Raw genomic sequence first — 19,923 nt, forward strand, 5'->3', positions numbered from 1 at the left:
GAGGAAATTGAGGCTCCAAGAGGGGACGGATGCTGTTTTAAGGGCTTACTTAATCCGCTCAACAATCCCATGAGGTGAGTATCAGTATTATCACATTTTACCCATTGAGACACTGAGGCCCTCAGAGGTGAATTAATTCACTGCAAGTCACATAGTGAACTTGGTGCGGGTGGTTCGTGACCACCACCCTGGGCTGCCTCCCACAGAGACTAAGGGAGTTTGCAAACTCATTTAAAAGAACAGAGGAGGAGATAGAACCACTTCTTGCCTCTTCTTCCCAGGTGAGGTGTGAAAGGCGCCTGTTCTGCCGGACAGAAAAGTTCCCAGCATCCAGATGCCACCTCTGCCTGTGAGCTCCAGGTGGGAATCACTCCCAGTAAGAGCAGGAGGTGAGTGGCAGCTCAGCCCCAGGACCAGCCAGGGCTTCCTGGGCACTCATTCCCCTGGGAACCCGCACCCTTCCCAGCCTGTTAGAAGGGGCAGCTCTGACAGCTGCTCTGCTCTTGGTGATGCTTTGGCCAGGGGTTCCTTGTCCACACCGCTCCAGAGTCTGTGGCAAGGGGGTGGCTGGAGGGGATGAAGGGGCAAGGAGGGTGCCAGACTGGGATGGGCATCCAGTCCCACATCCGCCAGCCCTCCACAGCTGCCTCTGCCTACACTGAGCACGCTGGATTATTCAATGTAACATTTAATTACACTGACAGTCTAACGAACACAAGGAAAGTCAGATGTGGAACTCGCGCCCCCCGCTGAGCCTCCTGGAAACCGTGGGGGAGGCAGGGTTGCTCCATATGCCGCTATGTGGGTGTGCGCGGGTGTGTGCACGTGTATGCATGTGTGTTCGTGCAGCCTGTCTCTGTGTGTACCTGTGTGTGTCCAGGCGGGCAGCTCATGCATATCTGCCTGGTGTGTGCTCGTGTGTGTGTCCGCTGTGTATTTGTGTGCACCTCTCTGTAGTCCGTGCAATGTGTGTCTATCTGCTGTGTGTGCGCCTCTCTGTTGTCTGTGTGGTGTGTGTGTGTCTCTGCTGTGAATGTACACCTCTCTGTTGTCAGTGCTGTGTGTGTACTTCTCTGTTGTCTGTGTGGTGTGTGTGTGTTTCTCTTCTGTGAGTGTGTACCTCTCTGTTGCCCATGCAGTGAGTGTGTATATCATGTGTGTGTATATCATGTGTGTGTCACTTGCTGTGTGTGTGTATGCCTCTCTCTTGTCCGTATGGAGTGTATATGTGTGTGTGTGTGTCTATCTTCTCTGTGCTCGGGCACCTCTCCGTTGTCTGTGTGGTGTGTGTGCGTGTCTACCTGCTGTGTGTGTTCCTCTCTGTTGTCTGTGTGGCATGTGTGTGTCTATCTCTGCATGTGTGTGCACCTCTCTGTGTGTGTATGATGTGTGTGTAGGTATTCATGTCTGTGGTACAGCTCCAGGCTATTATGTGCATGCGTGTCTGGCTGTGTCTGGGCTGTGTGTCTGTGTGGGCCTGGATGTGTCTCTCCACATGTGCCTCTGTGTGCCTGCCCATCTTTGTCATGGCTGCTAAAAGCAATTTTGCTTCTAGTGACAAGTAATGTTTTTCAGACCCCAGTAAGAGTGGACTGGTTGAAATTCCTCTGGCATTCGTACTGCTGTATGACACAGTTCAGCAGGCCCTCTTGGGGACTGCCACGTCCCCAAGTATTAATAATTCCACTTGCTCCATCTTCTTTTGCCAGGGACCAGGTAAAAGTGGGCACCTCTTCCTCTCTCCTCCCTTCCCTCCCCATCTCTTCCTTCAGGACTTCTCCCTTGGCCAGGCCTAGACCTAGGTGGCCCTCTGGGTGGTCTTTTTTTCTATGTGCACCTTTCCAGAATGTCACGTTGGGCCCTGAACTCCTCTACTGACTTCGTGCTCAGAATCAGATCAGCAGAGACTGAGTTCTGCAGGTGTCTTCCCTGGTGTGTGACCTTGGAGGAGTCACTTGACCTCTCTGAGCCTGCCTTCCCGCATGGCAGGGAGCTCCAAAGCAGATAACGTGTATAAAGTGTGTTGTGTGCTATGGTGCAGTTAGGGGAGTGCCCTTACAATGGGAATGAACCAAGCTGGATCCTTATCCTGAGGGAAGAATGATGGATCCACAGGAGGACATCCCTCAGCCCTTACCACGGCTGCCCCTGTTGGGGCAAGAGCTGCTGGCAGGGAGAAGGGTGCATATTCTCACATGCTGGCCTCTTTTCTGATCTCAGGGAATAAGCCTGAAAGATAGCAGTCACAAGGTGCCATCTCCTAGACATAGGGTGAGGCTGCACCAAGACTCATCAAGAATTTTCCAGAGATCTGTGCAACACTCTGACAGAAACTGAGGCAGTCTACTTGCTGCAGGGCTTGATGCATGCTCTCCCTGGTCAGTCCCAGTCCAACTCCCTCCACCATTTTTCTCTTCTTTTTTCACCAAAATCTTCTACCCCAAGAATCAAATTACTAAGTGAAATTCAATCTGCTCAGTTACAAATCCATGAAGTGTTATACATACATACAAGGACCCAAAGATCTAGGCACAAAGATGTTCACTGCAGCATTGTTTACAACACATAAATGAAGTCAATCAATTATGACTCATTCAGCCAATGAGATGTATTGTGGCCATTATAATAAAACAAGATCTGGAGAGACTTCTGCTTTCAGCAAGATTGAGTAGACATATTTTCCCTACTTTTCCTGCTAAGTATAACTAAAACCCTTGGACAGTAAATATTTTTAAAAGGAGATGAAGAAGAAGGAGGAGGAGGAGGAGGGGGAGGAGGAGGAGGAAGACGAGGAGGAAAGAAGGAGGAAGAAAGGAAGAAGAGAAGAAGAAAAAGGAGGAGGAGGGTGAGCGGAAGGGGGAGGGGGAGGGGAAGGGGGAGGAGGAGAAGGAGGAAAGAAGGAAAAAGAAGGAGGAAGAGGAGGAGGAGGGGAAGGAGGGGAAGGAGGGGAAGGAGGAGGGGGAGGAGGGGGAGGAGGGGAAGGAGGAGGGGGAGGAGGGGAAGGAGGGGGAGGAGGGGAAGGAGGGGGAGGAGGGGAAGGAGGGGGAGGAGGGGAAGGAGGAGGGGGAGGAGGGGAAGGAGGAGGGGGAGGAGGGGAAGGAGGAGGGGGAGGAGGGGAAGGAGGAGGGGGAGGAGGGGAAGGAGGAGGGGGAGGAGGGGAAGGAGGAGGGGGAGGAGGGGGAGGAGGAGGGGGAGGGGGGGAGGAGGAGGGGGAGGAGGGGGAGGAGGGGGAGGAGGGGGAGGAGGGGGAGGAGGAGGGGGAGGAGGGGGAGGAGGAGGGGGAGGAGGGGAAGGAGGAGGGGGAGGAAGAGGAGGAGAAAGAGGAAGAGGAGGAGAAAGAGGAAGAGGAAAAGGAAGAAGAGGGAGAAGAATAAGGAGGAGGAGGAGAAAGAAGGAGGAAGAAAAGAAGAAGGAGGAGGAGGAAGAGGAGGAGGAGGAAAGGAGGAAGAAAGAAGGAAGAGAAGAAGAAGAAGAAGGAGGAGGAGGAAGAGGAGGAGGAGGAAGGAAGAAGAGGAAGAAGAAGAAGGAAGAGGAGGAGGAGGGAAGAAGGAGAAGAAGAAGAAGGAGAAGAAGGAGGGGGAGGAGGAGGAAGAGGAGGAGGAAGGAAGAACAGGAAGAAGAAGAAGAGGAAGAAGAATAAGGAGGAGAAGGAGGAAGAGGAGGAGGAAGGAAGAAGAGGAAGAAGAGGAGGAAGAAGAGGAAGAAGAAGTAGAAGAAGAAGACGAAGAAGAAGAAGACGAAGAAGAAGAAGACGAAGAAGAAGAAGAAGAAGAAGAAGAAGAAGAAGAAGCTGCCAAAAAGTGAAGAGACAAGACTGACTAGAAACCTCCAGACCTAAGGAACAACATGATGGTGGGTTCCTTTTTGCTTCGTATGTCCCAGAAAGGGCCAGCAACATGGAAACACCAATGTGCATAGGCCAAAAATCCCCATCAAATGTCTGCTTTCTTTAGCCAAAGAACCAGTGAAGAATCAGCCTAGCAAAACAAAATCTCTTAGACAATAACAATGCTTCTCCAGCTAAATTCCACAGAAAAAAACTGTGGCTCCACTCCACAGTGCTTTCATTCTCACCAATCTATAATGAGACTCCTCAATGCTCTTCACCAGGGTGGGAAATCAGAGAAGGCCAAACAGGAACCTAGAATTTTCATCCTTGCTGTGCAATGACAAGGCCCACTGCCGTCATCTACAGTCCCAGGGGAGCCTGAATTTCCACTCCCCATTCAGTAGTATTAAGGCACCCCTGCCCCTGTCCCCACGGGGATGGTATTAGAGGAAGTGGGCTGTAGAGGCAAGACTTTTGCCGCTGCCCAGTTGTAACAAGGTCACCTGCCCCTCTGTGGTATCAATGAAGACTACTTGGGAACCTGAAACTAGGCACTCCTACCCCTCCCAGCCAGGGACATGTCAGTGAAGACCTAGTGGGGAGCTGGAGCTCCCACCCCCACCCAGCTATAGTAATGAGCCCCCCACCTAAGGTGTTAATGGTGGCTTAGTGGGGAAATTGGGATTCTACTCCCATCTGGCATTAAGGAGGCAGTGAGACCCCTCCCTGCCTACTATCTTTTCCTTCTGGGGAGGTATTACAGGAGAAAGAAAAGGTTTAAATAAGACCCAGGGTTTCATAACATAATATACAAAATGTAAAAGTTTCAACAAGGGATCAGTTGTCATACCAAAATCCAGGAAGCTGTCAAACAGAATGAAAAAAGAAAATCCACAGATGCTGAAAGTGAAATGACAGAGATGCTAGAAATTCCTGGCAAGGGTTTTAAAGCAGCAATCATCAAAATGCTTTAACAAGCAACTACACACCTGCCTGAAACAAAGGAAAAAATAGAAAGTCTCAGCACAGAAATAGAAGGTATCAAAAAGTACCAAGTGGATATTTTAGAACTGAAAAATTCCATAACTTAAAAAAAATTAAATCAACAGGCTCAACAGCAGAATGGAGGGAACAGGAAAAAAATTCGTGAACTAGAAGATAGAATAATAGAAATTATCCAATCTTTTTTTTTGTATTTATGTTTCTGCCCAACTATTAACAATCTTAATTTAAAAAGAACAAATAAACCAGGAAAAAATTAAACAGAACCTTAGGAAACTGTGAGACTATAACAACAACAACAAAAAACCCTCTAACATTAGTGTCATTGGAATTATGGAAAAAGAGGAGAAAGAGTTAGGGCGTGGTGGCTCATGCCTGTAATCCCAGCACTGTGGGAGGCTGAGGTGGGTGGATCACAAGGTCAGGAGATTGAGACCTTCCTGGCTAACATGGTGAAACCCCGTCTCTACTAAAAATAAAAATAAATTTAAAAAAATTAGCCGGGCATGATGGTGGGCACCTGTAGTCCCAGCTACTCAGGAGGCTGAGGCAGGAGAACGGTGTGAACCCAGGAGGCGGAGCTTGCAGTGAGCTGAGATCGCGCCACTGCACTCCAGCCTGGGCGACAGAGCAAGACTCTGTCTCAAAAAAATAAAATAAAATAAAATAAAAATAAAAACAGGGGAGAAAGAGAGTAGAACCAATAAAATACTTGAAGAAATACTGTCTAAACAAAAATCCCAATTTTGGCAAAAAACATATACCTATAGATTCAAGAAGCTGAGTAAATCTCAAACAGAATAAAACCTAAAGAAATCCACACCCAAGACACATTACAGTCAAATTTCTGATAACTAAAGACAAAGGAAAAGTCTTCCAAGCAGCAAAAGAGAAATGACATTTACCTAGAGGGGGAAAAACAATTCAAATGAAAGTGGATTTCTCATCAGAAATCACAGGAGTTAGAAGAAAGTGGCACAACATTTTTCAAGTGCTGAAAGAAAAAAAAACTGTCATCAGAAACCTATATCCAGTGAAAATATCCTTCAGGAATTAAAGGGAAACCAAGATATCCTCAGAGGAGGAAAAACTAAGAAAATCTGTAGTGAGCTGCTCTTGTTAGGGCTGATCTTTTGCCCTAAAACATGGCAAAATGAAGTTCTCTAAACATAAGAAAATGATAAAAGAAAAGATCCTGGAACATTAGGAAGGGAGAAAGAACACAGTAAGCAAAAATATGTGTAATACAATAGAGTTTCTGTCTCCTCTTGAGTTTTTAAAATTATGCTTAATGGCCGAAGCAAAATATTTAACACTGTCTAATGTGATTCTAAATGTGTGTAGGAGAGTATTTAAGACAATTATATTATAAATATAACTTATATATAAGGGGAGGGTAAATTGATATAAAGTGAGGCAACTTTTTTTTTTTTGAGACAGAGTCTCACCCTTGTGCCTGGGCTGGAGTGCAGCGGTGCAATCTTGGCTCACTGCAACCTCTGCCTCCTGGGTTCAAATGATTCTCCTGCCTCAGCCTCCTGAGTAGTTGGGATTACAGACATGCGCCACCATGTCCGGTTAATTTTTGTATTTTTAGTAGAGACAGGTTTCACCACGTTGGCCAGGCTGGTCTTAAACTCCTGACTTCAGGTGATCCATCTGCCTCGGCCTCCCAAAGTGTTGGGATTACAGGCATGAGCCACTGTGCCCTGCCTGGGGCAACTTTTCTATACTTCACTTGAACTGGTAAGATGATGAAACCAGGAGATTTTAATATGCCATATATACATATATATATATATATATATATATGTGTGTGTGTGTGTGTGTGTGTATATATATATATGTGTGTGTATATATATGTGTGTATATATATGTATATATGTGTATATATATACACACACATATACACACACACACACATATATATAGTAATATCTACAGCAACCACTAGAAATGCTATAGAAGGAGATATATCCAAAACAGTGTAAATAAACCAAAATGAAATTCTAAAAAATGGCCAAGGCAGAAAAAGGAAATCAGAGGAATTAGAAAAATAGAACAGAAAAAATATAAAATAGCAAACTTAAGTCCCAACATGCCAATAATTACATTAAATATAACTAACACAGCAACTAAAAGAGATTGGCAGAATAGATAATCCAACTCTATAGTGTTTACAAGACATTCACTTCAAATATAATAATATAAACAGTTTGAAAATAAAAGGATGGAGAAAGATCGACCATGTAAACATTAATTGAAAGAAAACATGGTGGCTATGTTAGCATTAGATAAAGTAGACTTCAGAGCAAAGAAAACTAAAAAGACAAAGAGGGATCTTACATAATGATGAAAGGATGGATTTACCAAGAAGATACAGCAATCCTAAATATGTACGCACCAAACAACAGAGCTGAAAAATATGTAAATGATGGAACTGAAAGAAGAAATAGACATATCCACAATTATATTTGGACACTTTAACAACCTTCTCTCAACAATTGATAGAACTATTAGAAAACCAGTAAGTATACAGAACTCAACAATACCACCAATTTAGAGGATCTAATAGACATCTATAGAACATGCCACCCAACAACAGCAGAATACACATGTTTCAAAGGCCCATGGAACATACACCATGATACACTATATCATAGGCCATAAAACATAAATCTCAACAAATTTAAAAGAATTGAAATCATAGAGCGTGTTCTTCAACCACAGTGGAATCAAACTAGAAATCAATAACAGAAAGATAACGAAAAGTCACCAAAAACGTAGAAACTAAACAACACAATTCTAAATCCATGGGTCAAAAACAAAGTCTCAGGATAAATTTACAAATACACTGAACTGACTGAAAATGACAATATACTGTATCAAACATTTTGGGACACAGCCAATGCAGTGCTGAGAGAGAAGTTTATAGCACTAAGTGTATATATTACAAAAAAGAGAAAGTGTTAAATCAGTCATTTAAGTTCCCCCCTCAAGAACCTAGAGAAACAAGAGCAAAATACATCCCAAGCAAGCAGAGGCAAGGGAAAAAATAAAAAGCAGAAATCAATGAAATTGAAACAGAAAACCAACAGAGAAAAACCACTGAAACAAAGAGTTGGTTCTTTGAAAAGATCAATAAAATGGAAGAACATCTAACAGGACTGACAAAGAAAAAGAGAGAAAACACAAAGTACCAATATCAAGAATGAAATAGTGGATATCACTACAGACCCACAGATACCAAAAGGATAATAAAGGAATAGGATGAACAACTCTACATGCATACATTTGACAAATTAGATTATATTACCCAATTTCTTGGAAAACAGATTACCACAACTTACCCAATATGACATAGATCATTTAAGTAGCCTTACATATAACTTATACTATTAAGGAAGTTGGATTCATAATTGAAAAACTCCTCAAAAAGAGCAAGATCTGTGAGTGCTCACATGAAAAGAAATGGAATATTTATAAGAGAATGAAAAATCATAGAGTAATCACAGAATAACATAGATTTTATGAAAAAAAGGAAAGAACTATATGGAAATGTAGGTATGTGCACAGACTATCTTTGGAAAGAAAGAGACTGGGAAGAGTGTAAGAGGGACAGTTGGTTTTTAGTGATTTTTTATTTTATATCCTTCTAAGCAGTTTACACTTTTTTCTTTTATTATTTAACTTTGTTTTAAATATCAACATGAACATGGTTTTCCTGGCTGCTCAGTCCAGAGTAGCACAGAACATAAGAGCCCAGCCTTAACAGACACATCACCTGCTTTCCCATCTCAACTTTACCACCCACTAGCTGGTAGAGGTGACCCCAGCTTCCCTCACTGTCAAACAAGGACAAAGATCATGAGGAATAAGTGTCTGGGAGTGCCAGGACTCTGAAATTAGCAGAGCAGCACGGTGTACCTTGCACTGTGCTGGGTGCTGTGAAGATTTAGGAGCAAGAACAAACCCAGGAAGCACCTGAGGGGAAATCGCGGGAGGGCAGGGGGTTGCCTGAAGGTGGTGGCTCTTGAGCTGAACCCCGAAGGAGCTGTAGGATCTGTTTGGGCCCAGGAGAGGAGAAATGTAATTATAGACAGAGATGTCAGGAGGCAAAGCAAACCCACAGTGCCTGGAGACAGGGTGGCCAGGGGGCACCTGGGAACCCAGCCAGGAGTCCTCAGGCTGTCAGGGCAGGCAGTTCTCCTTCAAGGAGGCCGATCAGAGCTCTTACTTCGTTAAGAAGACAGTAGGGGCAGGGTAATGTCCTCGTTGTATTCTCAGAGCTGATTTTCTTTTCTGTTTTCTATGAGACTTTAAAAGCCATCAGCTAATAAAACTGTCCTTCGGGTGCTCAGTGTGCCACAAAGTGTTGCCAAGTGCAGCACATCCTCATATCCCCTCCACAGCTCAGGGTGCAGACATCCTTCTCCCCAGTTACAGATTCAGAAGCCACCCATGAGCCCCATCGCAGATCCAGGCCTCCCAAGGAAGCCTCATTCGCACAGAAAGCTCTAAAGCTAAGATCAGCTCAGACAGCTGTGATTAAACACTCATTTCACAGACAAGGAAACCGAGGCCCTGAGTAGGAAAGGGGCTTGCCCAGAGTCACAGGGGGAAATGATGACAGAGAAGAGCATGGATGCCCAGCCCAGCGCCCGTGGATCTGCATGAGAAACACACAGCAAGGCCCTGGTCCGTGCTTGCTCGGGTGATGCAGGGGTTACCATCGGTGGCTCTGAAATTCTCTCTCAGTATTTCTGGGGTTGTCTGTTTTGAATCAATGGTCATGTCATCCCTCAGAAGTGCAGGGAGAGAAACCCAAGTCCAGGGAGGTCCAGTGGCCAGGCAGAAGTCACAATGCTACTGAAAGGCCCAACTGGAAACTGACCACAGTTCCAGCAGCCCCAGTGCCCTGACTGTAAACCCCACTCTCAAGGCGAGTGCATGGGTAAGGGACTGCCCCATTGGATGGGAAGCACCACAGGTGTGGAGAGCCAGAGGGGCAGGAGTTTGGAAGAACACACGGACTCTGCAGAATGTTCTGGAGACTCTGACATCCCGGAAACCCCCAAGAGTGGGGGCTGGTGGAGGGGAGGGCAAAGCAGGGGGCCGCAGGCCACATGCTTCAGGACCCAGCCGGCAGGCTGGAGGATGGTCCTCCGCTGGGAACTGTCTCTAGGCCTCCCGAAAATGCCAGGCCAAAGAACTGGGCAGCCGCCCCTCTTCCGCCAGTGACCTTGACCCCAGCTGGGCTGGGCTTTCAGAGACGACACGGCCCCTTCCCCTCTTATCCTCTTCCCAAGGTCGTAAAATGAGTCGGCTTCTCGGTGGCAGGACTTTTGCAGGGACCCTCGTTTGCAGTTCTTGCTGGGGCTGGAGCGGTGTGGGGCCCGTGACTGGGCTTGGCGTGAAACTAGAAGCGGCCAGGGCAGGTGTAAATTATGCATAGCTATTTCTGGAAACTTCTCAGATTTCTCAAGAGAGAGAAATTAATTTGCCTGTTTGGGCAAATAACACCAATTTTTTTTCCCCCTGCTTAAGGTCATTTTGTTAAAATAAAATTGATTAACGTTCTCTTTAAAGTTTAAGTAGAAACTGCTCAAACATATTTTTATGCATAGAAGCACGGTTTGCGCCCTTCAGTAATTAATAACTCCACAAATAAGGTAACACCAAGCCGCTCGCAGCGCACTCAGCCCGCGGCCCCCAGGTGGGTGGGGCCGGCCCGATGCGGCCAATCAGGGCTCAGGGGAGGGAAGGGGCGAGCCGGCCGCGCACCAACCCCAGGCTGGGGCCGCCCCGGCGCTGTCCCGGCTCAGGCAGGTCAAGGATCCGCCCAGCCAGGAGCAGTCCAAGTAGAGGCTGACCCCAGTGGACTATCACCTGGAACCAACCCCAGTGATGAGAGTATCAGGAGCTAACCACTTCTCTCCTTCTCTCCTTCCCTCCCTCTCTTCCTCCCTCCCTCCCTCCCTCCCTCCCTCCCTCCCTCCCTCCCTCCCTTCCTTCCTTCCTTCTCTTTCTCTTTCTTTCTTTCTTCTTTCGAGACAGGGCTTCGCTGTGTCATCCAGGCTGGAGTGCAGTGGTGCAGTCACAACTCACTACAGCCTGGAACTCCTGGGCTCGAGTGATACTCTGCCTCAGTCTCCCAAGTAGCTGGGATTACAGGCATGGCACCATGCATGGCTGATTTTTATTATTATTATTTTTTGTAGAGACAGGGTCTCGCTATGTTGTCCACACTGGTCTCCGACTCCTGGCCTCAAGTGATCCCCCCATCTAGACCTCCCAAAGTGCTGGGATTACAGGCATGGGCCACTGTGCCCGGCCTGGAGCTAGCCATTTCTTATGTGCTCTGCTCAAGGGCTTCTTGGGGCTGGGAACAGGGCTTTGGAACCGGACTGCCAGCATTAGAATCTGAGCATTGGGCAAGTTAGCATATCTTTGCCTTAGTTTCCTCAGTTGTAAAAAAGAGATAACAGTACCCACGTGATAACATTATTGTGTGGATTAGAGGAGTTAATACACGGTGCCTAGGAGAATACCAGGCACCGATAATATTATTAAACGTCACCATCATTCTTATTTTAATTTCACAACTTTGTGAGATAATTATTATTTTTTATTTTTCCCATTTACCAATGAAAACACTGAGGCTCAGAGAAGTTAAGGGCTTTATTTGAGGTCACACCGCTAGTAAGTGATAGAGCTGAGGTCTGAATCCAGGTATCATAGTCCGCAGAGCTTAGGCTACAAGTTGTCTTCATATACATGCTTATCTTCCCCTAGACCTTTTAAATTGTCATTGATTCACTTTCATACGCAATATCTGCATTCATTTAGTAAATATCTTATCTGCTCCAGATCCTATGTAGGGTGCTGGATATAAAGGCATTTACTAAGAGTCAGGCTCTGCCCTCAAAGATAGTCAGAGACAGGTGGGTGGAAGGGGGGGACAGCTTGGGTAGTCATTAGTGCAGTGTTCCAAGCCTTGCTGATTCTCACTTCTTCCAGGCACAGGGCAGGATTGCACTTCCTGGCCCTGTGATAGAATGGGGCCATGTGACAATTGCTGGCCAATGCATTGTGAGTCTAAGAGCTCTGTATTTGTGTAAGTCCCAGGCAAGAGCACTGAACTGCCAGTTCTCTCTCTCTCTCTCTCTGCTTGGTTGCTGACCATATTTAAGGGGGTGGCTGCTCCCTGATCCTAACTTCTGAGTGACCTTGATGTGTTAAGGAAGCCCCCTGGACATCCAAGATGGCTGTGGAATATGAGTCAGAAAGAAATCTTTGTTGTGTTAAACCATGAGAATTTGGGTCCTTTTGTTAATGTGCCATATCCTAGCCTGTCCTGACTGATAGACAGTCCCAGAGACAAATAGGTATAAAAGGCAGTACTGTGCATGCCCAGGGATGGACTTACACACCAGGTAGTATCAGCGTTCTTATTATGAGAGCATTTTACTTAGCTGTGGGGGTCAAAGTGGCCTAAAGAATAAACTGGGCCAAGACTAGGGTGAGATGAATGAGGCACTTCCTTTGGGACCAAAATTTAAGTGAATACAAAACAAACAAACAAACAAAAAGCCAGAGTAATACTTCCATGTTTCTGAAAATAAAAATTAATGTAAAAAAAGATGGAAAAAAACGGCAAAGTGTTAAGTAAAGACAGAATCTGATGCTACATTTGTGCCATCCCGCCTCACTTGCCAAATCCCAATCCCAGTCCTGCTTCCAGTAAAACTTTATTTTCAAAAATGGGCTGCCAGCCTGCAGGCTATAGCCTGCCAATGTGATTTTTAAAAATATTACATGAAAATATTGTTTATTTGGATTACTTAGCTTTTTGGCACCCACTTAAGTTTTGCTCCCAGGGGAGTGCTTCACTGATCTCACCCAAGTCTTGGCCCCAATAATTAGACAACTGAGCTGGGTCTAAAAGTAGGAGTTAACCTGGGGTGAGGGAGGGGGAGAAGGGAAGGGCATTCCAGCAAGAGGAAGCACCATGAGCAAAGGCATGGAGGGAAAGGACAGCCAGGGGCATGCATGGCAAACTGTACTTTATTTGGTGCTTTTGGAAAGAGATCAAGCAAGATAGAGTTGCAAATATTCAGCCATTATTGAGTGTTGTGAGTTTTCTCCTGTTCTGTGACATCAAGAGTGCTGCACAGGGTATATAATCATGGAGCACTCTCCTGGCAAGTCTGAATGAGTCAAAATCAACTGTAAGTTGTAAAATAGTGGCACCATGGACTTGCTTTGAAGGGTAACAAGCATATGGGGGATAAATCCTTGTAGGGTGTCTCTCTCTTCTCCAAAGGCAAGTTCCAAGCCATACCAATAAATACATAACACCACATGTCACAGGTGCTATGATAGACAGGAACCAGAAGTGATTACTGGGGTAGTCAAGTTACCTCATGGTTCAAATGGCTTCTGGAACACCAGCTATTGCAGTCACATTCCAGCCATCAGAAAGATAGGAGGAATGAACTCATTTCTTCGCTTTCAGGACAATTCTTAGAATTTGCACATACTGCCGTTATTTATACCCTATTGATAGAACCTATGGTGACCAATAGTAATAGGACCACACCTAACTTCTGGGAAGGATAGGATATATAATCTGCCCCTTCCCTTCTCCAAGGTAACCTCTGCTCAGCTATAAATTGGTTACTTTATTAATGAAAAGAAAGAGAACCAGCAGTCTTTCCTGTACAGTACAATTTCACTTTATTCATTGTTGTCATCATGATTGTTATAATAAAATTAACAATGGAGTCAGACACCCCAGGCTGGAAGGTGAGGCACCCAAGTTATAGTCGCAAGTCTAGCCTGAATGGTATGATCTTGGACAAGATTCTGAACTTCTCTGGGATTGTTTTAAGCCACCTAGAATTGAAACTCCATAGGAATACAGCTCTCTAAGGGTACTTCTGGCTCGCTTCCAGCTCACGGCTTCTGCATTTGCGGTGTTCTCTTCCCACTGCTCTTGGACTGCCCACCTCCCTTATTTCTTCAGGTCTCAAGCCCCTGCCTCAGCAAGGCCTTCCTTAATGCACCCCTGTGTCTCATACACGGGTCCCTCCATTAATCTCTGGCAGCTTCTGGCTTTGCCATCATGGCACTCATGACCAGGTGTGGCTATGCATTTACTGGCATGCTTGCCTGTGCCACTGTGGCCTCCATGAGGCCAGGGACCACATCTGCTGGTCATCTCCTTATCCCCAGTGCCCTGTGCAGTGCCTGGCACCTGGGGGCAGCTCAGTAAATACTTGCTGAATGGATGAGTGGAGGAAGGGATGGATTTGAGTTTTGGTCCTATTTACTGAATATTTATAGGTACAGGTTCCATCCCTAGGAACACACACCTTAGGAGGGAAGAAAAACAGGTGAAAAGTTCAATATTACACAACTGTGAATTTAAAAGGAGCGTTCTTTAAGGCTGGGGAACTCGAGAAGATTTCTCCCATGACAGTTTCCCCACTGAGACTGAAACCCTTACCTGCCTGCTTCTGGGCACTCTGGGCAGGTGTTCCATGACAGGGGCCTGTGGCCCAAGGGTCCTGGTCCATTTCCCAGCCTGGGCAAAATTCCTCTGCCCAGAGAGCCGCTAGAAACTGACAATTTGTACATCTAAATATAGCAGCAATGAACCTTAGGCTTTCAGTCACCTCGCCCACTCCCCAAAGCCAAATCCAAATGAGAGGCTGATTCCATCGTGCCCTCCTGGCTGAAAAGGTGCCCTCCTGCAGGATGCCTGGCACCATCATTGATGACCATGCTGCTTACAGGTCTCTGTGTGCAGCCCTTTGTCAGGCATCACTTCATACAAGCCTCCCAGAGACCCTCTAAGGCCCCTCACAGTTGAAAGGCAAGTGTCTCATCCCAGCTCCAGACCTTTCCTCTGGAAGGGGTTAGTGGGTTCTCCGAGGCACAGGTTTATAACCCTACACTGCTCCCCCACCCTAATACCGCCTGATGGTAAAGAATGCCAGTCCCAGGAAGGGCCTCAGTGTCCCCACTGCCAGCCCCCTCCCCACACAAAGTCACGAGGGGTTCTCAGCCGTAGCAGCAGGGACAGAGCCAGCCGGAGAACAATGCGGCCAGGGTGAGGGGGGAGTCGGTGGGGTTCCCTGGCTGCCTTGTCACCGCCATAAACCTCATTACCTCCCGGTCCCCTAGGCCGCCTCTCTTCTTACCCAAGGCATCAGCCGGCTTCGCTGCTGATTCCCACATGGCGTGAAAAGCTCTTAAACCCCCCGCTGTATTTTTAATGGGGGCAGTGACTAATTTAGCCCTACGCCACCAACCGTCAAATCAAATCTTCTATTGGTAGTTACTGAGGGCTCACCTGGGCTCCATGGGGTTTGGGATAAATCCAGAGCTGGAGAGGGCCCTGAGACGGAGATGTGGCAGGCCCCGGGACATACTGGTCCCATCGACAGTCCCAGCACTGCCCAAAAGGTAGGCCTGGCTGTGGATGTGTGGCAGCCTCACTCAGACATAGCCCCAGCCCCAGGCCCCAAGCCCCAGTCCACGGGTGGGCACACTTAGAGGAACACTGGTGTCTACCCTGGGGTCTTCCCCTAAAACTGCCAGGTCTCCAGGAGGCTGAAAATTGGCATTCACAGCCTTCAGTTTCCAGGAGGCAACAGCCCACTACTGGCAGGGTCTGCTCTATGATTCACATATGTAAGATGCCTTTTGAAAAACTGAAAGCCCCACCCGCGTGAGAACATTACATGAGGTGACAGAAAGAAAGGGGAACTCTTATAGGTCACCAGAAGCCCCTTGATATGGGAGTCTTCTAGAAGATGATGGGTATAATTGCTCCAAATTCCACACCCGTGACTTAGTATTACATTATAATTAGGTGCAATCTGTCTGCCTGTTTCATTTCCGCTCTGCAGAGGGTAATAACCAATTTCCTTGCCCCTTGTGAAAAGTTAGCAAGGAAGGGTTTCCCCGTGCAAGTTCTGGCCTCTGATTGGCAAGTCAGCTGAGCACCAGCATGATGGAGGTGTGGGAGGTAACATGGAGGAGGCCTGGAGACCAAGGCTGCTGGGTGGGCCCTGGGAGGCCAGCAGGGCCAGGAGTAGGTGAACTAAGCAAGGTGCCTAGAGTGTAAAATGCAAGAGGACACCCATTCCCAGCACTTGCAGGTGTAGGGGGGCCCTGAGAGCGAGTGCCCCCTGAAATAATGTACCCCAGGCCCCTGCCTGCCTCACTCCAGACCTGGCCCCCGCCACCAGTCTCAATGCTCTCACATCCTACTGATCTCTATGACTGGGAACCTGTGGCTCCTACCTGGCTCTGCTCTGCAGTCCCCAGTCACACATCTCCGTGCCTCAGAACCCAAGTGCCACCTGGAGTCCTGGCAAGGGAAGGGCTACCCACTTGCCTGCCTGTATCCAACAAAGGGGAAAGACAACCCTGAAGGGAAAGCCAAGAAGACTTCACAATCAGCATGGTGACCAACCTGCTGCGTGGCCTTGGGAAAGCTGCACGTTACCCTTGGGCCTCTGTTTCCCCATCCAAGAGTGGGAAGATCAGGGTATTCCATCATTAAGGGGTCTTCTGCTTTGACTCCTGTGGCCACTGCCAGCCTGTCCAGTCTGCATGCATTAGGTTACTACGATTCTTTTCCAAGGGGAGCAGGGTCTATTGTGTGCAGGTCCCCAAGGGCGTATGCAAGCCCACAGGAACTTGTAGGGGAACACACCTTACAGGAGCTGACAGCCCCCCACGCGGCCCTAGGCTGGGGAGGAGAGAACCAGGCAGCCAGATGCTAATCGTATGGATTCCCTTTATTGAACTGTACTAGTTACTGCAGTCAGATTAAGTCACATTTAAAAGCAGGCCATCCAGTTGCACTGAAACCGATTATATTCATTACATAGTTTTAATCACTGTCCGGTGAACTGGCAAATCCAATCAAAGCATTAGTCTTTAATTAAAAAATTAAAAGGAAATATTCAGACAATAGCCAAGCAATCACATCACGATGCACAATTACCTAGAATTGCAATTAAAAAGTAGTTAACCGAAGGGGGTGGGGGGGGAAGAAAAACAAGAAAGAAAAAAAAGAAGCAAAGAAAAAAAATCACACTAATTCTTTTTTAAAAACTAACAATATAATACATGAAGGAACAAAGGACAATAGCCTTAAAAAGCAGGTTTCTCTAACTCTAGAAATGTAGTCTGCGGCGGAAACTCTAAAAGCACACTAGCTGTAGCAGGACAATAAAAAATACTGAGCATGGAATACTTTTAATCTCTGCCATTAATATTCATTTCCAGCTGCTTATAATAGCAGCGCCTCATGGCCAAATCATTAGAGTTTTACATCTGGGTTGCAAATGACACTTTGATTGGATGTAATGTTCAAATGGCCCTCCCCACGGCGTCTCCGGCAAGCCTTCTGCGGAGAGGTGTCCTGTTGAGCGATCCCTCACTGTGCGTGCTGGCTCATCGTGTGGTTCTGCAAAGGCGAAGAAAGGAGACACACATGAAGGAGAAGAATGGAGAGCATGCTCGTCCCTCCCACTCAGTGCATTTACGCCGGGAGCCGCAGAAAAGCGTCTCGATTATAACAAAACAAAATGCAACAAGGAAAAAGTGCTCCAGGGACGCAGCTGCCAAGACGCCACGTTGATTTGGGGCTTGGGGATAGGTTCCTGTTACTGCCAACTTGGACTCCCTATATGTTGTTTTTTGGCTTTTTTTTTTTTTTTTAAAGACCATTCAGGTCTTACCGGGGGGACTGGCTACGTGGAGGGAAAGGGGAAATGCCGGGGAGGAGGCAGGAATTAAAAACATCCCTGTTCACCTCTCCATCTCCCTTTTCCTCTAATGAAGAGGAGGAAACTCTGATCGCCTGCAGGCTGCCCTCGCATCCCCCTCTCAGTCTTCCCCGTGGCTGCTCCGAGCCTAGCAGAGGGAGACAGCAGATGTGCTGTGCAGCTCTCCGGCCAAGAAACACCCGAGCGGGCACAGGCGTGCTGAGGCAGTGGGCGGCCGTGGTGCCTGCGGCCCAGGCAGGGGACAGGTCACCCGGCAGGAAGACGCGGGAGGAGCCTCTGCTGCTGGGCTCCGGGAGCCTGCCTGCTTGGTCACATGGCAATGGCCCAACCAGAGACAGGGACTCAGTGCAGTTTGGCCGAATGCACCTAGGAATCCAGGGCCCAGGTGGGACCCTGTGGCCAAATGTTTCCCTCTCATTACAGTCAATGGCATTTCCTCCCCCTGCCAGCCAGAGGGGGCCAGCAGGGTTGATCTGTTTCACAGGAGCCAGCGGCCTGGGACTGGGGGTGGGATTTGGCATCTGAAAGCCGTCTTTTTGTTTCTTTTCAGTGGTTCGTGTTCCAAATTCAGACCCATTTCATCAAAGCCTCAGGTGGTGCTCCACCTCATGACACCTGGAGAAAGGAGGCAACATCCACCAGGTGTAGGGTGGCCCTGTTTGGGGCCGCACAGGACCCTAGATCCCCGGGAGAGGCTCCTTCTGGGCGCCCCCCAGGGCCCGGCGACTCCTGCAGCTGTGCCGCTGACCGCCAGGGGTCAGCAGAGGCACCGCGTCTCTCCTGGGCTCGGGTCCGCGGCGAGGGCGACCAGGTGATGCCAGTAGCCTCGCCCGGAGGCCGAGGCCGGGGCCGGGGCCGGGGCCGGGGCCGAGACGGGCCACTCCTGCTCCCTGGAGCAGGGCTCCGCGCAGCCCCTTCCCGTGACGGGCACTGCGAAGGCTGCGGCCCCCGTGGTGATGTCACCGACCCTTCCTGCGAGCTCCCGGTCGGGAAGAGGCAGCCCGCGCCTGCCTCCCAGCAGATGCCCACAGCGCCCAGCGACAGCCTCGTGCTCATGCGGGCCGAGCAGGCGCACGGCCGGGGCTTGGTGGGCATGCGTGCTCTGTGCCGTGGCAGGCACCGCTCTTTCAATCCTCACAACAGCCTTGCGAGGTGGGACTTCTTAAGATGAAGACATTGAGGCCTAGGAAGGCAAAAATTACAGGCCCAAGGTCACCCAGGTTGGAAGCACCGGGCACTGAACCAGATGGCTGGAATCCACTAGAGCAAGGGGATTTTCAGGGGAGCCAGGCTTCCCAGGGCCTGCACCCCATGGGCACCGCAGTCTGCAAATCACCCGCATTCTGCACCAGACACAGTGCCACCTCTGCCGGCCAGGCCTGACACCTCGGTCGGGGGCGTCAGGGACCCAGAGGCACCAGGCAGGTTGTCTGAGGCCACAGATGGGATGCAGGCGGTTTCCATGGGAACCCGCACCCTCCAGCCCTGGCACCTCTCCCTGTACTTGTGCAGGGACAGCCAGCTAGTCCTGTGGGGAGCCGAATCCACACTCTACACAGCCATCCTCCTGCTACCTTCAAGCCTCTGCTGACTCAGTTCCCGCCTCCCTTCTCCTCCCTCCCAACCAAGCTGCTCTTAGAGTCCTCTAGGCACATGGATCACTTCCCATCCCTGCAGACCTCTCCAGGCACCTGCAGCCCACCTCCCACACAGCCACGCACCTCTCATGAGCTAGACTGACCTCCTTTGCTGAGCTGCACACAGGGTGGCGGCACCTCCTTTCTCAGGACCCAGGTCTGGGCATGCACTGTCCTGACCATACCCCTGGGCCTCCAATCCCCAGCAGGCACAGCTGCCCAGGAGCAACTTGGAGGTCCGCACTTTCACACCCTGCCAACCGCCAGTCAAAAACCCCTGCTATCTTGGTGTGGCTGGGTCATTCTTTATTAGGGGGAGGACAGGGAGGAGGAAGAGAGGGGACATGAGGAAGGGAGACATGGACAGCTCTTTCTTGTCCTCAAATTATGGTTCCTAGGGCCTGGCACAAAGTAGACACTCAGGCAGTATTTGTGAATGAATCAATGGAAAGAAAATGAATGAATGTATGGATAGGATGTGGATATGTGGAAAGGGGAGAGGGCATTCCAAGAGGAAAGAATAGCAGAGACAGAGGTGTGGAGCCTAGAATCCAAGTGGCAATGCAGGCACAGGTCCCAGCACAGAAGTCACAGGAAGGCTGGTGGGCACATGGCCTACGGACAGTGGAGGCCTTGAGTACCA

The 19,923-nt window shown here is 48.5% G+C and overlaps 1 protein-coding gene across 3 annotated transcripts in view; it reads right to left on the reverse strand.

Moving 5' to 3' along the window:
* Positions 1-16,626: 16,626 nt before the first annotated feature.
* Positions 16,627-19,923, reverse strand: part of ZNF423 (zinc finger protein 423) — a 366,350-nt gene continuing 363,053 nt past the window's right edge. For all 3 annotated transcript variants that reach the window (XM_057300143.2, XM_034940121.4, XM_034940120.4), the window contains one exon: positions 16,627-17,321. In XM_057300143.2, the coding sequence (XP_057156126.1) occupies positions 17,292-17,321 (30 nt within the window). In that variant the 3' untranslated portion in view covers positions 16,627-17,291. The remainder of the gene's footprint in view (positions 17,322-19,923) is intronic.

The sequence above is a fragment of the Pan paniscus genome, chromosome 18 (genome assembly GCF_029289425.2).
Source record: "Pan paniscus chromosome 18, NHGRI_mPanPan1-v2.0_pri, whole genome shotgun sequence".
Taxonomy (NCBI): domain Eukaryota; kingdom Metazoa; phylum Chordata; class Mammalia; order Primates; family Hominidae; genus Pan; species Pan paniscus.